Source organism: Mauremys reevesii, linkage group 10, assembly GCF_016161935.1.
Source record: "Mauremys reevesii isolate NIE-2019 linkage group 10, ASM1616193v1, whole genome shotgun sequence".
In the NCBI taxonomy this organism is placed as follows: Eukaryota; Metazoa; Chordata; order Testudines; family Geoemydidae; genus Mauremys; species Mauremys reevesii.
Genome location: NC_052632.1, coordinates 617,786 through 639,404, shown reverse-complemented (window position 1 = coordinate 639,404; position 21,619 = coordinate 617,786). Strand labels below are relative to the sequence as shown.

The 21,619-nt window shown below is 46.7% G+C and overlaps 1 protein-coding gene across 11 annotated transcripts in view; it reads left to right on the top strand.

The window, feature by feature from the left end:
* The window catches only part of PPIP5K1 (diphosphoinositol pentakisphosphate kinase 1), a 137,326-nt gene that overhangs the window by 27,756 nt on the left and 87,951 nt on the right, over window positions 1-21,619 (top strand). For all 11 annotated transcript variants that reach the window (XM_039490936.1, XM_039490935.1, XM_039490931.1 and 8 more), the window contains 6 exons: window positions 736-821; window positions 1,312-1,440; window positions 2,967-3,088; window positions 4,966-5,148; window positions 10,914-11,055; window positions 13,257-13,480. In XM_039490936.1, coding sequence (XP_039346870.1) covers window positions 736-821; window positions 1,312-1,440; window positions 2,967-3,088; window positions 4,966-5,148; window positions 10,914-11,055; window positions 13,257-13,480 — 886 coding nt within the window. The remainder of the gene's footprint in view (window positions 1-735; window positions 822-1,311; window positions 1,441-2,966; window positions 3,089-4,965; window positions 5,149-10,913; window positions 11,056-13,256; window positions 13,481-21,619) is intronic.

The window sequence follows — 21,619 nt, the reverse complement described above, 5'->3', positions numbered from 1 at the left end:
CCAGTTCTTAGTTTTTGGGCACTGTAAGCATGACGTCTTCTGGCTTTGGTGTAGAAAGGCCCAGTGCCCTGACCTAGCAATGCTCTTGTGACAATGGGGAACTTCCACTGCTGGAAAAAAGGAAAAATCATCCCCTTGATGCACAGCACTTGTGCACATAATGTCCTCTGTCTAGAGATCTGCAAATGGAATGGAGGTAGCTTTGCTCAGGGAGGTTGTTAGCACCAAGAGTGCAACAAAAGGAAAATTGAAACCTTGATGCGGACCTGGTGAATCCAGTACCTCTGGATTTGGCCTTGTGTTTGCCTTGCAGAATAGCTTATGGGGCCAACATAACGGGTGACATGGTGGTCTCATGGTATCTCCAACATACAGAAGCCCAAATCTAATAAGTAGACCAGATCTCCCCTTGTTTGGGCCTAGGAGGCAGAACTATGGGACCCTGTGTTCATCTGTCAAAGGTATAGATAGAAATAATAAGAGTGTCTGAAGCCCCCTGGACACTAATTTCTGAGTCCAAGAAAGTCTTCTGTTTTCAGACCATTTTGTTAAATGAGGCAGCAGGCAAACCTGCCAGCTTTGTATGCTGAGTCACAGATGTAGAGCACCAGCGCATAACTTGGCCACTTAGTGGTGCTGCCAGGCAATGGGCATTGCAGGGAGCTTGAGTGGCCTTGCCTTTTGCTGCCTGGGGACTATTGGGCCAGGGTATTGATTCCTCTCCCTTTGTGACAGGTACGGACACTTCTCTGGCATTAACCGCAAGGTGCAGCTAACCTACCTGCCTCGTGGACACCCAAAAGCTTCCAGTGAAGACGAAGGTTAACCCCCCCCCACACGCTCCCTCTCAGACTGGTTCTAATCCCTGGGGCTCAGTACCTGTATGCTGCTCTGTCACCCCAGCTTGGACTGCACCTTTGGGGTGGTGGGGACAGAGCAGAGTGCTGGTCAGAAGGACGAATGCATGCCCCCTCTGCCGCTATGGCAAGACCTACTGGAGCTAACACCTGAATGCTTTATGCCATCAAAAGGCTGGGAACCCATACCCCCATCCCTTAGGGCAGATTGGAGTTGAGATGCTCTGTCCTGAACTTCTGTCATTAAGTCTGGAAATTTGACCCCTATGACCCCAAAATCCAGAGCCCTCTAATCATGCACTCACTGAAGTCTATTAGACAGGCTCTCATTGATCCAGCGCCCACTGAAATCATGCCCATGCTGAGACTCCTCTGCCATTGCCCTGTAGGCCCCCTGGTCTCTGGAGCCTTGCCCCTATTTTATAGTATGGTGACTGCCTGTTGATCTGTTTAGATGCCCGTAAGGAGCCCTCCCCATCTCTGCTACTGGTGCTGAAATGGGGTGGAGAGCTGACCCCAGCAGGAAGGGTCCAGGCAGAAGAGCTTGGTCGGGCCTTTCGCTGTATGTACCCTGGAGGCCAAGGTGAGCTTTCCCTCTTGTGCTGCTCATCAGTCCTGGTCTCTGACTGTGCACAGAGGCCACACATAGCCTGCTAATCACCATTGGTGACTGGACTCATGCATGCATCTGAATACTTTCTCTTGATTAGGCTCTAGTAGCATAAGTGTCTCAGGGCTCCACCACTGCTTTAATTCAATAACTATTTCTGTTCTGTGTTTGGAAAGGAGAAGGATGATGTGGTTGTGTCACATGAGGATGACTAACTACTTTCCAGTCCATTTGTAACAGAGGAGGATGTTAAACAACATTTACTAGTGATAAATGTTTTAAAATCAAGCAGGCCTAGAGAACTTGGAGTTGACAGGGCTGGCAGGGGCTTCCTACCCAGCTCCGCATCCCTGCAGCTCCTAGGCGGCAGAGGCAGGAGCCAGGGGAGGGGCTCCGCTGCTCCCACCACAAGCACTGGCTGCCGCAGCTCCCGTTGGCTGGGAACTGCAGCCAATGGGAGCTATGGGGTGGGGCAGTGCAGGGGGCCATGCCAGTGGGAGCTGGAGGGCTCCCCACCTCAAGGTAAGTGCCCCCCTGCACTCCTCAACCCCCTTCCCCTAGCCCTGAGCCCCCTCCCACACACCCAAACTGTTCCTGCCGGCCCAGGGGCTGCCCAGCTTGCAGAACCCCCGACCTAGCACCAGCCACTGCAGAAGTCATGGAAATTCATGGAATCTGTGACCTCCATGACAGACTCGCAGCCTTAGTAATGACTAGTCACAGTCCCTAGAAAGAGGGCTGTGGAAGACGGGACAGGCATGGACAGAAAGGGGTTTGCAGTGCAAATAGAAGTTCATTTAGTCTGTTAATAAACCAGACCCCAGAAGAGATTTTATTTGCAACTCTAATCATACAGTGTGTGATTGTCCCCCTCCCTCTGAGGCTCTGGTAGAGACAGGGCTGCTCCCTGATGACACTGGGTAACTGACCCTGCAGTTTGTCATTCAGGAGCTAGTAATGGGCTGTCAATAGGAATGGCTCTGAATATCCAGGTGGTCTTCTTTAGCCCAATCACTGACTCTGGGGTTTGTTCCCATCAAGTAATTAAGGGCTGTAGTGGGTTTGCGGTCATTCCTCCTCCTGTGTCTCAGCGGGAGGCCCCTGCACCTCACTACAAGGACCCACTGTAATAACAGTAACTTGTTGACACCAACCCTTCCTGGATATGATGATTTCTCTGCTCCCTGGCCCAGTGCCCTCAAGCTAGGACTATGTGGATCGGTCCCATCCTGCAGTGGATTAGTAGAACTCTTAGCCTGTTTTTTTCAGCCTGTGTCAGGTATTAGCCAGTGCCTTCCCCACCACAGCTGCATTCTGTGCAAACCCAAAGACTGAGTGTCTGTGTGACTGAACTTTGCAGAGAACTGTAACTGTCTCAGGAAGGTATCTGTTCCCTAAAGGAGTAGAATTTTGGAGTGCATTTAACTCTGACAGATCCTAGCAGCTGACTGCTGTTGGTGTTTTGAAAGTTGTGTTTGAGCCTCTGCTCTCTGTTCCAGGTGACTATGCTGGCTTCCCAGGGTGTGGCCTGCTCAGACTGCACAGCACCTACCGTCATGACCTCAAGATCTATGCTTCAGATGAGGGCAGGGTTCAGATGACAGCAGCAGCTTTTGCAAAGGTGACTCATCTCTTACGGCATCTGCTCAGTTCACAGCCATGTCTGCTGCAGACCAGATAACCCAGAGGTGGTTCTTGGCTGTAGGGCTGATGGCCGGCAGCAAAGGATCTACACCGGGGTGGGCAAACTTTTTGGCCCGAGGGCCACATTGGGGTTGCAAAACTGCATGGAGGGTTGGGTAGGGAAGGCTGTGCCTCCCCAAACAGCATGGCCCCCACCCCCTCTCTCCCCCCTGACTGCCCTTCTCAGAACCCCTGATCCATCCAGTCCCCTTGCTCCTTGTCCCCTAATTGCCCCCTCCTGCTCCCAGTCCCCTGACTGCTTCAAACCCTATCCACAACCCCGCCCCCTGACAGGCCCCCCCAGAACTCCCACACTTATCCAAACCTCCCTATTTCCCGTTCCTTGACCACCACCCCCCCCGAATCTCCACCCCATCCAACTGCCCTCTGCTCCCTGTCCCCCGACTGCCCTCCAGCACCCCCCGCCCCTTATCCAACCCCCCGGCCCCTTTACCATGCTGCTCAGAGCAGCATGTCTGGCAGCCGCGCTGCTCGGCCGGAGCTAGAAACGCTGCCATTCTGCTCGACAGGAGTGCGCCGCTCCGCTGCCCAGAGCGCTGCCCGCATGGCTGCGGGGAAGGGGGGACAGCAGAGGAGGGGCCAGGGACCAGCCTCCTGGGCCAGGAGCTCAAGGGCCGGGCAGGTCAGTCCCGCAGGCCAGATATGGCCCGTGGGCCGTAGTTTGCCCACCTCTGATCTACACCATCTGGAGCTGCTACAAAACTCCACTAGATAGGTCTCAATAATTATTTTTCCTTTTAAAGCAGGCCCAGATGATACTCGGGGTGAGTTCTCCTGTGGGTAACCCTTTGCTGTCCTAATGGGGGTGTCTGAGACTGTCCACATTTCAGAGACTGTACATTTGCATGGGGCAGCACTGGCAGCGCAATATGACCCTCATATTTCTGCTGCATTTGACAGCCACTGGAGCATTAGTTGAAGCCTGGTAATGAATCAGTCAGATCCCTGAAGTTGTTGTTCAGCTGGTATCCTGGGTGTGCATGATGCCAGAGCCATTTGTATGCTTCTAGGTATTTGTTGCTTAGAAAGTTGTTTCTCAGAGGACTGCTTAGTTTAAGGCAAGGGTGGCCAAACGGCAGCTCACGCGCCGCATGTGCCTTTTTTACAGTTAAAATGTGACTCACTGAGCCCCTCCCTCCATTCTCTGTTACCAGAGTGGGCGGGAGCTCGGGGGTTCTGCCCTGTGGTGGGGTTAGAGGCTTCTGGTCTCAGGGCTTCAGCCCCACGGAGCAAGTCTGCCAGAGCTCAAGGCTTCAGCCCCACTCCTGCTAAAGTCCCACGCCCCGGCGGGTGTGACCTGGCTCTTGAACTTCTGAAGATTGTCATATGAGGCTTGGAGGGTCAGTAAGTTTGGCCAACCCTGGTTTAAGTTATGTCTCTCTGGTAATCACTTGGTTGTAAATGGGCAGTGAAACGTCCCAAATGACAACGTGGGGTAGGGAACAGGTTGGGAGTGTCTGTGAGTACCATTCAAACTAATGGGAAATCCGAGTGTCTTCTGGAATCTGATTTGCAAGGAGCTTTCATTATATAAATGGTTCCACCCCTTTAGAAGTCAGTGATTCAAGGGTGCGTTAGGCAACTAAGGACTGCTCCAGTTAAAACCTACAACAGTTCTAGTTGCACTGAAAGAATTTTTGGCACTTACTTTCCTAAACACTGCCATAGTTAAAACCATCCTCAGCAGCTAGGATTTCATTTGGTGATTTGAAGGAGAAACTAGTCATGAAATTTGCTAGAAAGTGTGCTGGCTTGTGTTCCACTGAGCTGAAATCCTCTTCTGTTCTGTTCTAGGGTCTCCTGGCTCTGGAGGGAGAGCTAACCCCCATCTTGGTGCAAATGGTAAAAAGTGCCAATATGAATGGGCTGTTGGACAGTGATAGCGACTCCCTCAGCAGCTGCCAGCACAGAGTGAAGGCACGGCTGCACGAAATCATGCAGAAGGATGCCAAGTTCTGTGAGGAGGATTATGAAAAGGTAACATAAGAACGGCCGTACTGGGTCAGACCAAAGATCAATCTAGCCCAGTATACTGTCTTCCGACCATGGCCAATGCCAGCTGCCCCAGAGGGAATGAACAGAACAAGTAATCATCTAGTGATCCATCCCCTGTCGCCCATTCCCAGCTTCTGGCAAACAGAGGCTAGGGACACCATCCCTACCCATCCTGGCTAATAGCCATTGATGAAACTATCCTCCATGAATTTAAAATCTAGTTCTTTTTTTGAACCCTGTTATAATCTTGGCCTTCACAACATCATCTGGCAAAGAGTTCCACAGGTTAACTATGTGTTGTATGAAGAAATACTTCCTTTCATTTGTTTTAAACCTGCTGCCTGTTAATTTCTTTGGTGATCCCTAGTTCTTGTGTTATGAGAAGGGGTAAATAACACTTCCTTATTTACACCAGTCATGATTTTATAGACCTCTATCATATCCCCCCTTAGTTTTCTCTTTTCCAAGCTGAAAAGTCCCATTCTTATTAATCTCTCCTCATACAGAAGCCCTTCCATACCCCTAAGCATTTTTGTTGCCCTTTTCTGAACCTTTTCCAATTCCAGTATATCTTTTTTGAAATAGGGGGGTGACCACATCTGCACGCAGTATTCAAGATGTGGGCGTACCATGGATTTATATAAAGGCAATATGATATTTTTCTGTCTTATTATCTATCCTTTTCTGAATCATTCCCAACATTCTGATAGCTTTTTTGACTACTGCTGCACATTTGAGTGGATGGTTTCAGGGAACTATCCACAATGACTCCAAGATCTCTCTTGAGTGGTAACAGATAATTTAGACCCCATCATTTTATATGTATAGTTGGGATTATGTTTTCCAATGTGCATTACTTTGCATTTATCAACATTGAATTTCATCTGCCATTTTGTTGCCTTTGTCAGTGGTGTAGCCAGGTGGAGGGAACGGGGAGCGATCCAAAAAAAAAAAAAATAAAATAAAAAGGCGTCATCTGCTGTGGTGCTTTTACTTACCGGGCGGTGCTCCAGGTCTTCGGCGGCGGGCCCTTCACTTGCTCCAGGTGTCTTCGGCGGCACTGAAGGATCTGTCGATGAAATGCCACCGAAGTCCCGCAGAGCGAGAGAAGCTCCCGCCGCCGAAGACCTGGAGCGCCGCCAGTGAGTAAAAGCGCTGCAGTGGGTGGCGCCTTTTTTTGATTGCTCCCCCTGTTCCCTCTGGGTGAGTAAAAATTAAAAAGGTGCCAAGAAATTGACAAGGCACCACTTGTGCTCAGTGAGGGAGCGGCCACTGCCCCGCTCCCCCCCAGCTATGCTACTGCCCTTTGTAATTTTTCACAGTCTGCTTCGGACTTAACTATCTTGAGTAGTTTTATATCCTCTGCAAATTTTGCCACCTCTGTTTACCCCATTTTCCAGATTGTTTATGAATATGTTAAATAGTACTGTTCCCAGTACAGACCCCTGGGGGACACCACTATTTATCTCTTTCCATTCTGAAAACTGAGTGTGTATGCCTGCCCTTTGTTTCCTATCTTTTTAACCAGTTACTGATCTACGAGAGGACGTTCCCTCTTATCCCATGACAGCTTACTTTGCTTAAGAGCCTTTGGTGAGAAACCTTGTCAAAGGCTTTCTGAAAATCTAAGTACACTTTATCCACTGGATCCCCCTTGTTCACATGCTTGTTGACCCCTCTCAAAGAATTCTAGTAGATTGATGAGGCATGATTTCCCTTTACAAAAACCATGTTGACTCTTCCCCAACAAATTATGTTTATCTATGTGTCTGACAATTCTGTTCTTTACTATAGTTTCAACCAGTTAGTCTGGTACTGAAGTCAGATTTACCAGCCTATAATTTCCGGGATCACCTCTGGAGCCCTTTTTAAAAATTGGAGTCACTTGAGTTGTCCTGCAGTCATTTGATACAGAAGCTGATTTAAATGATAGGTTACAGACTACAGTTAGTAGTTCTGCAATTTCACATTTGAGTTCCTTCAGAACGCTTAGGTAAATACCATCTGGTCTTGGTGACTTATTATTGTTTAATTTATCAATTTGTTTCAAAACCTCCTCTAATGGCACCTCAATCTCGGACAGAGCCATCCCAGGTCTTGCTGAATCCGGAAAAACCTAATGTGCTAGTATTAAAAAGGATGAACCAAATGGTTCTAGTTCAGACAGCCTAACATTGAGCCTGGCAAAATGTGGAAAGGCCGACACGGTATGTAATCGGTAAAGAATTAGTTAATTCTAGTCAACATGATTTTATGGGAAATAGCTAACCCAGTATCACTTTGTAATGAGCTTACAAGTCTGGTTGACAAAGGTAATAGTGTTGAGATAATATACTTAGACTTCTGTAAGGCACTTGACTTGGTCCCATGTGACATGATTAAAAGATTAACACTGTACAGAACCAATGTAGCCCATATTAAATGGTTTCAAAATTTGTCTCCTACATATCGAAAAGAAATGGGGAATCATTCTGTGAGGGTGTTCTAAGTGGGGTCCCTCGGATCTGTTCTTTACTCAGTGCTAATTGCTATCTTTACCCGTGATCTAGCAGAAAGTATAAAATAATTACTGATAAAGTTTGCAGGGGTCACAGAAATTGGTGGAAAGCTAAATAATAGCAGGGTCAGTTCTATAGAGGGATCTGAATCATGTGGTAAGCTGGGCTTCTTTGAACAGCATGCATTTTAGTACAGCTAAATGTAAAGGTCACACATGTAAGAATGTAGTGGGTCACATTTCTGGGAATAGGGAGTATTTTGGAAAGCAGTGACTCTGAAAGGGACTCTAGGTTTTAGTGGATACTAGCTGGACATGAATTTCCAGGGCCTTGCACTGGTTAAGAGAACACGTGCAATCCCTTGGATGCATAAGCAAGACAGTATGTAGTAGGTGAGGTGCTGTTACCTCTGTAAGCAGCATTAGTGAGACCATTACTGGTTACTGTGTCCAGTTCTGGTGTCAACCCTTTAAAAAAGGATGTTGGTGATCAATTGGAGAGGTTCCGAATGATTTGAGGTCTGGAAAACCTGGCTTACAGTGAGAAAACAATGAGAAACTAAAATAAGCTCAGTCTATTTAGTTTTTCCAAGAGAAGGTTATTTGGTGGTGTGATCACTATCTGCAAGTAACTACCAGGGGAAAAGGCTTGTGATAGTAGAGGCAATGTGGCAGACGAAGGCATATCCCGATCCATATCTAGAAGCTAGAGGAATTCAGACTAGAAATACGGGTGTACATTTTTAACAGTCGGCATAATTAACCATTGAACAACTTGCTTGGTGATGTGGTGATTTCTCCATCACTTGGATTCTTTTTGAATCAAGACCAGATGTCTTTTTCTAAAAGATCTCTTCAGCCAGAATTTATAGGCTGATGGAGGAACCATGTGGTGAAATTCTCTGGCCTATGTTATGGGGGTGCTCCAAGTAGATTATCATAATTCTCTTCTGGCCTTAAAATCTATGACTCTTTAAGCTTATAATCTTCTGCATGTCATTGCCCATGTCCCAGAAGGGCAGAGACAGGATTCTGACCTGTGTTTTATCTTAGTGGTGGTGGCCTAAATAGAGTGATTTCTTCTTCCTCCCTCCCCCCCCCAGCCATGTGCCTACACATCTTATCAGCACCAGGCCACAGGCGGCCTGTGTGCACTGGTCAATTACTCACTTGCGGTCAGGAGGCACATAGCGGAGTCGGGGTTGAACTGGCTCAGGCTACCAGGAAGTCAGGATCAGGCACCAGATTACAGACAGCAGGCAAATAGCAGAGTTGGGGACAAACCAGGATCAGAAGCTGGAGTCTAGGTCCACAACAAGGCAAGGTCTGGAACAGAAGCAAGCAGGTGATCTCTGTGATTGCTCAGATCACTCTCCATGACGGCTTCCTAGTTTATATATCAACATGAGCCAATCAGTGGGCTGCCACTCAGGCCCTGCTGGACGGTACTTCCTGCAGTGCCTAGCATCACAGGGTCCTCCAGTGAAAACCCAGCCTAAGTTTCCAGTGGCAATATGGAAGCGTCAGCGGCCCAGAATCTGCATGGTCCCAGGTGCTAGTCCTACAGGTTCTTATGCACACACACTCAGCACTGATGGCAGCCCAAATGCTGTTGATGGCAGTCCCTGAACTTACCTGAGAAAGGGATAGCTTTTCCTCTCTCATCGGTGATCCCTTGGCGTTCGAGGATGATTGTCTTCTATAAAATGATAGCCAGTTATCACTGGTGCATCTGCAGGTGGCTAATGAGACCGATCTGAGATCCATAGATCTTGTCTCAATTGGGGCAGTCATTTCCCAGTGGAAGGGGTGGATCTGGATTATCAGCCTGCGGCATGTTCTTTCCTTCTTTCCTGTTTCTCAGTTTCCTGTTGTCTCCATTGATCTCAAAATACTGGGATCCTTGCCACAAGGTCCTTTTCCATTTTGGTTGGTTGAGGGCATCCCAGGAGTTATGTCAATATTGCACTTCTTTATGTTAGCTTTGAGGGTGTCTTTGAAGTGCTTTATTTTTGCCCACCCCATATCAATTGGACATGGCTCAGTTGTGAGAACATGATCTGCTTCGGGAGTCAATTTTCTGGTATTCAAAGAATGTGACCAGCCCAACAGAGTTGGTGGTGCATGGTCATAGCTTCAATGCTGGAGGTTTTGGCTTGGGACAGAACACTGATGTTGGTGTATCGGGCATCTCGCTTGATTCGGAAGATCTTGCAGAGGCACCATTGATGGTATCATTCAAGAATCTTGAGGTGTCTGCTGTACATGACCCTAGTTTTGGCACCGTACAAGAGAGCAGGGATAACAGCCTGGTACACAAGAAGCTTGGTTTGATTCTTGATGTCACAATCTTGGAAGACACATTTTCTCAAGCGTCTGAAAGTGGCACTGGCACATTGAAGGTGGCGTTGAATTTCCTCGTCAGTGTTGGCTTTCTGCTACAGATAGCACTTCCTTTACCTCAGCAGCTCGACAGTCTCCAGGGTCTCTATTGATCTGAATTACGGGAGCAGGATCCTGGTGATTCAGAGCCTGTTGGTGGAGTATTTTAGTTTTCTTGGTGTTGAGTGTGAGGCCAAGTTGGTTGTAAGCCTTTGTTGGCCTCTTCCTCTCTGAGGGGAAGGGGACTTCCTTCCCACACAAGCATAGGGCCTCTTCCTTGCAGGTCTACCTGGAGTAGTCATGGCTGCTGAGCATGGGAAGTAAAATAATCAAGCCTGGATCCAGTCCACTCATGTACGTTGTCAGGACCCAGACTCCTCTGTACTGATGAAGCACCTGGCAGCACTTGCCCTCACTAGCATCTGATGCACTGGGAGTAAAGCATGGTTCTCAACCTGGGGACCAGGAACAGATCCTGGAGGTTATGACCACCCTTCCTTTCCTTACAACTATACTGGGGGAGGGTCCACCAAACTTTTTTCTTTTGTAACCTGAGATCCCAAAATGGAAGAAGCTGAGACCCAGTAGAGAAAAGGAAATAGCTTCTCACCTATGAATACCACCTAGCCCCTCTTGGAAGGTCTCTGCTGTACCATAGAGAGACACTTTTGCCGACAGGCGAGGTGTGGCATGGAGGGTCAGGGGAGGCATAGGCTGTTGGTGGATGTGTAGGATGACTGTTACACAGGAAATTAGTTTGTCAGTTGCACACCATTTCCAGAAGCTTAATTGCTGGGGCTGGGCTGGATGCTCTGTGCTCTCTGTATGCATAGACACTAACCTTTTCTGTGTTCTCTTTACTCTGCAGTTAGCACCTACAGGCAGCATCTCTCTGGTCAACTCCATGACTTTCATCCAGAACCCAGTAGAGATCTGTGACCAAGTGTTTGCCTTGATCGAGAACCTCACTTCCCAGATATGCAAACGTCTGGAAGATCCCAAATCTGCAGGTGAGTGGCTGTGCTTGGGAAGAGGGTTGTCTAGAGCAGAACCCTTTGGATTGGTCTGTGCAAGCATGAGCTCTGAGCTGTATAAATACGTGTCTGAAACAAAGAGGCGTAGGAAACACACTTTTGGAGAGAGGCTTGGCGAATGCATGAAGGGAGCAGTTGGACTCAGCTGAGCAGCATAGTTCTGCTCCGGAGGAGGTGCCTTCCAAAGAGTGGTAGAAAGCTCCAGTTCTTAAAATAAATACACACACATGAGAGGGAGAGGGAGAGGAAGGGTCTGCGTGCTGTTGATCTGAAAGCTCCCATTCCTATTCTGAACCATTTTCAGGAAAGCTGTAACACCAAGGATCCAGATTGCTCTGTGCTCAAGGTGTTAGTGATTACGGTTAGTAGTAATGCAGACTTCTTGGGTGTGACTGGGTTTTCCAAGCCCATTTGTGGTAGTTGCTGTGAGGCTGTAGGTCTTTCTGTATTTTTCCTTTCCCAGCTGGGATTCCAGCTATCAAACACATGCAGTCTTGTCAGCTGAAACTCAAATAAGAGTAGCCTGGGTGTGAACAAAGAACCATAGGACTGTGGGGCTGGAAGGGACCTTGAAGTCATCAAGTCCAGACCCTTGTGCTGAGGCAGGACCGAGTAAACCTAGACCAGCCCTGACAGGTGTTTGTCTAACCTGTTCTTAAAAACCTCCAATGATGGAAATTCCACAACCGCCCTTGGAAGCCTGATCTGGAGCTTAACTACTGTTTGAGTTAGAAAGATTTTCCTAATATCTAACCTAAATTTCTCTTGTTGCAGATTAAGCCCATTACTTCTTGTCCTACTTTAGTGGACATGCAGAACAAATGATCACAGTCCTCTTTATAAGAGCCATTGTCATATTTGGAGACTTATCAGGTCCCTCCTCAGTCGTCTTTTCTCAAGACTAAACATACTCACTGTTTTAACCTTTTTCTCATAAGTCAGGATCTCTAAACCTTGTATCATTTTTGTTGCACTATTTTGTATTTTCTCCAATTTGTCCACCTCTTCCTAAAGTGTGGTGCCTAGAATGAGCACACTACTCCAAATGAGGCCTCACCAGTGCCAAGTAGAGCAGGACCGTTACCTCTTATGTCTGACATACAATAGTCCTGTTTAATACACCTCAGAGTGAGATTAGCCTGTTTTGCAACTGCTTTGACTCATATTCAATTTGTGATCCGATTCTTTTCAGCAGTACCACCGCCTAGCCAGTTATTCCCCATTTTGTAGTTGTGCATTTGGTTGGATTTTTTTTTCCTTCTTAAGTGAAGTACTTTGGTGGTTTCATTTTATTGATTTCAGACCAGTTCTCCAATTTGTCAAGGTTGTTTTGAATTCCGATCCTGTCCTCCAAAGTGCTTGCAACCCCTCCCAACTTGGTGTCATCTGCAGACTTTATAAGCATACTCTCCACTCCATTATCCAAGTCATTAATTAAAATACTGAATAGTACCTACCCAGGACTGAGCCCTGTGGGACCCCACTAGATACCTCCTCACAGTTTGACTATGACTGATTTGATAACTGCTATTTGAGTGTGGTCTTTCAACCAGTTGTGCACCCGCCTTGTAGTGATTTCATCTAGACCACATTTCCCTAGTTTGCTTATGAGAATGTCATGTGCGACTGTCAAAAGCTTTACTAAAGTCAAGATATATCCTTTCTACTCTCCCCCCCCCCCCCCCAAGATCATAACCCTTTCACAGAAGGAAATTGGGTTGGTTTGGCATAGTTTATTCTTGACAAATACATGCTGGCTATTGCTTATAACCCTATTATTCTCCAGGAGCATACAAATTGATTGTTGAATAATTACAAGGTATCGAAGATAGGCAGACTACTCTATAATGCTGCAGGACCTTTTAGTACATCTACACTGCACTTTTAAAACCTGCAGCAGTGAGTCTGAGCCTGGGTCTGTAGACCTCAGGCTCATGCTAAGGCACTAAAAAGAGCTGTGTAGACATCTGGGTGCAGGCTGGAGCTCAGGCTCTGAAGCCTGGGGTCATGGGTGTGTTTCTCCAGCCCAAGTACAGACGTTTACACAGCTATTTTTAGTACATGCTGGAGCCTGTAGCCCTAGCTCTGAGACTCTGTACTGCAGGTTTTCAAACAGTGTAGAGAGACCCTCTGTTCCCTTTTTAAAACATACTGGTTTTGTTCTTGCTGCTCTTTAGACCTGCAGCTGTACCACAGCGAGACTTTGGAGCTGATGCTGCAGCGCTGGAGCAAGCTGGAGAGGGATTTCCGCATGAAGAATGGGCGCTATGACATCAGCAAGATCCCTGATATCTATGACTGCATTAAATATGATGTACAACACAATTGTACCCTGAAGCTGGAGGGCACTGCTGAACTCTTCAAACTCTCCAAAGCCTTGGCAGATGTGATCATACCCCAGGTACAGTCTGGCTCAACTCTTTCCCCTCTCTCCTAGGAGTGGTGTGCGCTCTCAATAGTGGAAGTGTCTGGCATGGGTCTCACAAAGGGATGCGTCTTCAGGCCCCTGTCAGGTTTCCCCACTGTGTGAGCAAAAACCAGAAAGCAATTGGTTGGTGTTTATAAGAGGATTCACTGCATTTTCTCACTTGAGACCAGGGCAGCTACTCTGCAAGCCTCCCATATCGTCTAGAGAGTATTGTCCACTGGGTCAGCTTGCCCCTCCCTCGCCGTCTTAGCCAGAAACCTTTTCCTAGCCTTGGAACCTAAGTGGCCCTAACCACCCTACAGTTCCTTCTAACCACTGAAGGTGTAGCAAGCTTGGATCATACGCAGTGTTCTACGTGCTTATCTTGTTGGGGTTTTTCTTATACCGTTTAGGGCAAATTTTGCTTATAGTTAAATTATCAGCCAACTAATCTGATTTCTTAAGTCAAAAGTGCAGAAGATGAGATGTCCATCTGGCATGGGCTTCCTCTGGACTATCACGAGCAGAAGAGTAGGCGCCCTCACAACCCCACTGTCAAGGGAGACTCTTCAGGCCTGCTAAGCTAAGGTTAGCCATGTACAAGTCCAGCATCAACATACAGGATTGGCCTGCAGAGATGGGAAGGCTGCCTCAGACCCCAGTTGGTGGAAAGCTCTTCAGGCCCAATTGATTAAGTCTGGCTATCAAGTTAAGGATCTGCTCTATTAAGATCCCTGGATAAGTCCAGGTCAATCTAGCAGACCTGGCTGTATGCCTAAAGTGGCTCCTGAAAGTCAAAGGCCATTGTCCACCTCTGAAACCAAAGCATGGGTCCAGTTGTCTGGGATCCAGCCAGCATGAGGATCCAACCCCTTTGAGGAAGAAGAGTCCCTTATCTAGTGATTCTGTGCCCAGCATGGGACCATTTAGGCCAGTGGTTCTCAGACTTTTGTACTGGTGACCCCTTTCACATACCAAGCCTCTGAGTGCAACCCCCCCCCCCTTATAAATGAAAAACACTTAAATATACTTAACACCATTATAAATGCTGGAGGTAAAGCGGGGTTTTGGGTGGAGGCTGTCAGCTCGCGACCCCCCATGTAATAACCTTGTGACCCCCTGAGGGGTCCCAACCCCCAGTTTGAGAACCCCTGATTTAGGCAGAGGCCCTGGACCTATCCTGTTCAATGAAGCCTGGTACTGCAGGTGTAACACACCGTGATCTTTAAAGAACTCCTTGTCTTACTGGCTTTTTGCTCAAAATGGTGATGTGAGCATCCTTGTTGAGGTCCTTCCTCCACTGGAGATTGGGAACTACATTGCAAGCTTCTGATGGAGTTCAGGATGGTGGATCTGTTAATGGGATGGAGTCTTAACGATGGTCTTCCTGTCTGGTCATGTTCACATGTAAACGCTTGATGCCCTGCTTGTCTTAGAGAGGGTTTTCCCCTTCCAATGCCCTGTCTTTCAGGCGATCTCCTTGAAAGTCAAGAATGGGACAGAATCCATTTATAGACTCTTAATAAACTGATTGCTGAGGCTTCTGGTAGTAAGTTATGAAGCTGTGTTCCCTGATTTCAGGAAGGGCCCGTTGTGGTTCTCTTTGGTTCCTAGCCTACTCCCAAGAGCTCAGCTGAGCCCCAGAAATTCAACTTCCCAGGATTGGGTTTGAGAATCTAGCACTGGGGATCTAACAGGCTCAAAAACTGCTGCGTGGCTCATGTCTGAGGACATGTCATAGGCACTGACTCCATGGGTGCTGGGGGGCTGGAGCACCCATGGGGAAAACTTAGCGGTTGCTCTGCACCCACCAGCAGCCAAGCTCCCCCCATCCCCACCCCCTCCACCTCCCCCGAGTGCAGCGTCCCTGCTCCTTCTCCTCCCAGTGCTTCCTGCTTGCTGACTAACAGCTGTTTGGCAGCGCTTAAGACTTTCCGGGAGGGAGGGGGAGGAGTGGAGACGTGGCACACCTAGGAGAGGAGGCGGGGTAGGGGTGGAGACTTGGGGGGAAGGGAGTGGAATTGGGGCAGGGCTAGGGGCTGCGGGGGTCGCGCACCCACAGGGCAAGTCGGCATCTATGCATGAAGTTACGATACAGCCTTTTCCCCACCTAGTCCTTTCGATTCTAAGGCATCTTATGGAGCCAAAGGTTTCACTATTATGCCATCTTCACAGAAAAACAAGCCTCAGACTATCTGATGAATAGCTCCACAAGGGGCTGCCTGTTGGCTTCAGAGTTTTTCTGACGCTGTCATCACTTGGCTGGCCCTTTTAAGGTGAGCTGGGCTCAGCCTTCCCTGTGATGGAGCAGTTCCCGCAGCTGATCCTGACTGGTTGAGAATCAGATCCAAGCGGGGAAGAGTTGGGTGACTCATCAGGGATTGGGATAGTTGCTGGAGGGAGAGTCCCTCCTGTGACTGACCCTGAAGGGAGAGGGCAGCAGGAGAGGATGAGGCTCTTGTGGCAGGGCTAGAAAAAGGCCATCACTCAGACAGACAGCCTGGAAATAGACTTGGAATAAGGCTCCAGCCTGGGGAGAATCTGATTTGGGAAAGGACGCTGGGATGAAGTCCTGAGGGTAGAAGCCAGACCTGCAGGGATCAAGTCCAGAGGTCTGCACTGTGAGTGAGTGGGGCAGAAGGTTAGCCAAGGAGGGGTGGAAGATCCTGTTGTTTTATGCTCTGACTAGAGACTCCTGCTTGCCAGGGTCTCCCTGAGAGCAGGTGGACCTGTCGCAGGACTGTTAGGGCGACGCTGTGCCACAAGGGGTTGCAGAGAAGATGCACTGCTGCCTCATAGCCCTATTGCAAGGGTGAGAAGAGATACTGGGAACTCTCTCCTTGTGCAGGAAAGGATCCATGGAGAAGAATGTGCTGTCAATCCACTTTGGACCTAGCGCTATTGGTGAGGGACCATGAGACCTACTTTGATATCCCCTGGATCTGGCAGCATAAATGCGTTAATGGCTGTGTCTCTGACCTCTCATAGGAGGGAGTACAAGCAGACCATGTGTGTTTTCAGAGCTACTGCCCTCAGATTTATCTGCTTAAAAACAAGGAAGTAAATGTTTCAATTCTGATTCTGGAGTGGCTCCAGCATAAAATACACAGTAATCCAGAGCATCAGTGCTAAGCATATCTAGATACCATGGAATTTTCAGTACTGTCTTTGTCTCTTTTGTAACCCATGTATGGATAGTAGAAACACCTTAAGGGCTCCTGTTCTCTGCTTTACCAAACCCTTCTTGGAGCTGATGGAATACACAGGGTGTGGTGGACAGTCAGGCCCAGAAATTGACAAGCGCCTCTGTAAAAGAGCTCTGATTCCTCCCATCTGGAATGCAATGCATCAAGGTTTTTATTTGTAATATAAATAAAAACATCAATACAGTGCATTCCAGATGGGAAGAATCACAGGGTGTGTGTGTGGGGGGGAGGTATTAAAAGAAAAGTCACTAAGCTTAAGGGTGTGTGAGTTTTTTGCTTCTTGGTTTAATGCAAATAAAAGTTTGACAGCTATCATACAATGTTGGCAGTTGGAGTACCTGGCATGGGGCAAATCACTGCCTGACTGTATTAACACCCTGGAGGATATAGTACTTGCTATCAGGTTTCAAAGGCAGAGGTCTTATTTCAAGAGGGACTTACTCTTCTGTGCAATAGTAACATCAGAACTACAAGCAACAAGCATGATGAGATGATCTTGAGAGATGGCCATTTTCATATCTTAATCTATCTTGCTGAACCTAATCTCTGGAGTCCAGGAAGACCTCTGCCAATAAAACTGCATCTTACCTTTGGCCTTTCTTTGGCAGCAAGTGTTCCATTAAATGCTTGGCTTTCAGGACTATTTTTCCTGAATGTCAGGGTGTCTTCATCTGTGTCCATGCTTGACCTTCAGTAGAGGATGCAGATAATTTGTCTCTAGTATTTTATATCAACAGAGACACTTTCATCCACACTTAGGTTTGGGGGTGAAGAAGCCTTGATATTTACCAAACCTGCCAAACGTTCCTGCAGTGAACAGGTTTGTTACTTGTGCAGTTACATGATAACTGTAAGGCTATGTCTGAAGCCTCAGCACAGCTGTTCATGCCTGTACCAGGGTCTCATCTGCCAGAGGGAGATAAAGTGACAGACTCTTTGAGCAGAGTTTTTATTCAATAGCACAAGTGCTCTTTTCAAAGTCTCTAACTTGATTTTTATCTGCTTTTTTGCAACTGGGGTAATAGCACTTATAGAGCTAAGCAAATAGTGGATTTTTCGGTTTGGTTCAGGTCCCTTCTGGAAATAGATCTTGTCAAACTAACGTGATATCTTTTTTGGGGAGGGGAATGAGATTACATGTTTGGTTGACAGAGGTAATAGTGTTGACATACTTAGACTTCTATAAGGCATTTTATTTGGTACAGCATGACATTTTGATTAAAAACTAAAACAATATAAAGTTTACATATAAAATGGTCTAAATTAGCTGTTACCACTCAAGAAAGAGCTCTTGGTGTCATTGTGGATCAGTCTTTGAAAACATCCACTCAATGTGCAGCAGCAGTCAAAAAAGCAAACAGCATATTAGGCATCATTAAGAAAGGGAATTGATAATAAGACAGAAAATACATATTGCCTCTATATAAATCCATATTACTCCCTCATCTTGAATACTGTGTGCAGATGTGGTTGCCCCATCTCAGAAAAGGGCAACAAAAAATGATTAGGGGTATGGAACGGCTTCCGTATGAGGAGAGATGAATAAGACTGGGGACTTTTCAGCTTGGAAAAGAGACGACTAAAGGAGGATATGATTGAGGTTTATAAAATCATGACTGGTCTGGAGAAAGTAAATAAGGAAGTGTTGTTTACTCCTCATAACACAAGAACTAGGGCTCACCACATGAAATTTAGAGGCAGGGGTTTAAAACAAGCACAAGGAAGTATTTCTTCACACAGCGCACAGTCAACCTCTGGAACTCCTTGCCAGAGAATGTTGTCAAGGCCAAGACTATATAACAGGGTTCAAAAAAGAACCAGGTAAGTTCATGGAGGACAGAACCATCAATGGCTGTTAGCCAGCATGGGCAGGGATGGTGACCCTAGCCTTTGTTTGCCAGAAACTGGGAATGATTGACAGGGAATGAATCCCTTGATGACATGTTATGTTCATTCTGTCTGGGGCACCTGGCATTGGCCACTGTCAGAAGACAGGATACTGGGCTAGATGGACCTTTGGTCTGACCCAGTATGGCCATTCTTATGTTCTAACATTGCACCCATTAAATGGATTAAAAATTGGCTAACTGATAGGTCTCAAAACATGATTGTAAGTGGTGAATCATCCTCAAATGGGAATGTTTCCAATGGGGGTCCTGCAGGGATTGATTTCTTGGCCTTGTCTTATTTAACATTGTTATGACTTGGAAAGAAAAAACATAAAATCATCCCCAGTAAAGTTTGCAGATGACCCAAAAATTGGGGGAGTGGTAAATAACAAAAAGGACAGGTCCCTGTTCCAAGCAATCTGGATGTAAGCAAACGTGTGTTTTAATATGGCTAAATGTCAATGTGTACATCTAGGAACAAAGAATATAAGCCCTACTTACAGGATGAGGGGTTCTAGCTTGGGAAGCAGTGACTTCAGGGGGGTGGGAGGGGAGAATTGTGGTGGATAATCAGCTGAACATGAATCACAGGACTGGAAGGGACTTTATATTTATAATTGGAACTATACCTTTATCCTAGAACTGGATGAGACCTTGAAAGGTTATCAAGTCCAGCCCCCTGCCTTCACTAGCAGGACCAAGTACTGGTTTTTGCCCCAGATCCTTAAGTGGCCCCCTCAAGGATTGAACTCACAACCCTGGGTTTAGCAAGCCAGTGCTCAAACCATTGAGCTATCCCTCCCTCCTTGAGAGGTCATCTGGTCCAGTCCCCTGCACTCATCACAGGATTAACTATTACCTAGACCATTCCTGACAAGTGTTTTGTCTAACCTGCTCTTATTCCACAACCTCCCTAGGCAATTTATTCCAGTGCTTAACCACCCTGACAGGAAGTTTTTCCTAGTGTCCAACCTAACCCACCCTTGCTGCAGTTTGCGCCCATTGCTTCTTATCCTCTCCTCAGAGGTTAAGGAGAACAATTTTTCTCCCTCTTTCTTGTAGCAACCTTTTACATACTTGAAGACTGTTGTCATGTCCCCTCTTAGTCTCCTCTTTTCCAGACTAAACAAACCCAATTTTTTCCAATCTTCCCTCATAAGTCATGTTTTTTTAGAACTTTAATAATTTTTGTTGCTCCCCTCTGGACTCTCTCCAATTTGTCTACATCCTCCCTGAAATGTGGCACCCAGAACTAGACATAATGCTCCAGTTGAGGCCTAATCAGCACGGAGTAGAGCGGAATTACTACTTGTCTTGCTTACAACACTCCTACTAATACATCCCAGAATGATGTTTGCTTTTTTGCAACTGTGTTACACTGTTGACTCATATTTAGCTTGTGGTCCACTATGACCCCTAGATCCCTTTCTGCAGTGCTCCTTCCTAGGCATCCATTTCCCATTATGTATATGTGCAATGGATTGTTCCTTTCTAAATTGAGTACTTTGCATTTGTCCGTATTGAATTTCAACCTATTTACTTACCTGTTCTCCAGTTTGTCCCGATCTTTTTGAATTTTAATCCTATCCTCCAAAGCACTTGTAACCCCTCCCAATTTGGTATCTTCTGCAAACTTTACAAGTGTACTCTCCATGCCCTTATCTAAATCATTGATAAAGATATTTAACAGAACCTGACCCTGAACTGATCCCTGTGGACCCCACTCGTTTTGCCCTTCCAGCATGACTGTGAACCACTGATAACTACTCTCTGGGAACAGTTTTCCAACCAGTTTTGCACCCACCTTATAGTAGCTCCATCTAGGTTGGATTTCCCTAGTTTGTTTATGAGAAGGTCATGCGAGACAGTATCGGAAGCTTTACTAAAGTCAAGATATACTACGTCTACTGCTTCCCCCCCCTCCCCTTCCACAAGGCTTTTTACCCTGTCAAGGGAAGCTATCAGGTTGGTTCAACAGTCAGCATGGATTTGTCAAGAACAAATCCTGTCACTTATCACCTTATTATCTTCTAGGTGTTTGCAAATTGATTAATTATTTGGTCCATTATCTTTGCAGATACAGAAGTTAAGCTGACTGGTCTGTAATTCCCTGGGTTGTCCTTATTTCCCTTTTTATAGATTGGTACTATATTTGCCCTTTTCCAGTCTTCTGGAATGTCTCCCATCTTCCATGACTTTTCAAAGATAAGAACATAAGAACGGCCATACTGGGTGAGACCAAAGGTCCATCCAGCCCAGTATCCTGTCTACCGACAGTGGCCGATGCCAGGTGCCCCAGAGGGAGTGAACCTAACAGGTAATAATCAAGTGATATTTCTCCTACCATCCATCTCCACTCTCTGACAAACAGAGACTAGGGACACCATTCCTTACCCATCCTGGCTAATAGGGGAAGGATGGCTCAGTGGTTTGAGCATTGGCCTGCTAAACCCAGGGTTGTGAGCTCAATCCTTGAGGGGGCCACTTAGGAATCTGGGGCAAAAATCAGTACTTGGTCCTGCTAGTGAAGGGAGGGGGGCTGGACTTGATGACCTTTCAAGGTCCCATCCAGTTCTAGGAGATATACCTATTTTATTTAATGGACTTAACCTCCATGAATTTATCTAGTTCTCTTAAACCCTGTTATAGTCCTAGGCTTCACAACCTCCTCAGGCAAGGAGTTCCACAGGTTGACTGTGTGCCAAAGAATTTCTTATTTGTTTTAAACCCACTGCCCATTAATTTCATTTGGTGGCCCCTAGTTCTTATGGGAACAAGTAAATAACTTTTCTTTATTCACTTTCTCCACACCACTCATGATTTTATATACCTCTATCATATCCCCTTTTAGTCTCCTCTTTTTCCAAGTTGAAAAGTCCTAGCCTCTTTAATCTCTCCTCATATAGGACCTGTTCCAAACCCCTAATCATTTTAGTTGTCCTTCTCTGAACCATTTCTAATGCCAGTATATCTTTTTTGAGATGAGGAGACCACATTTATATGCAGTATTCAAGATGTGGGTGTACCATGGATTTATA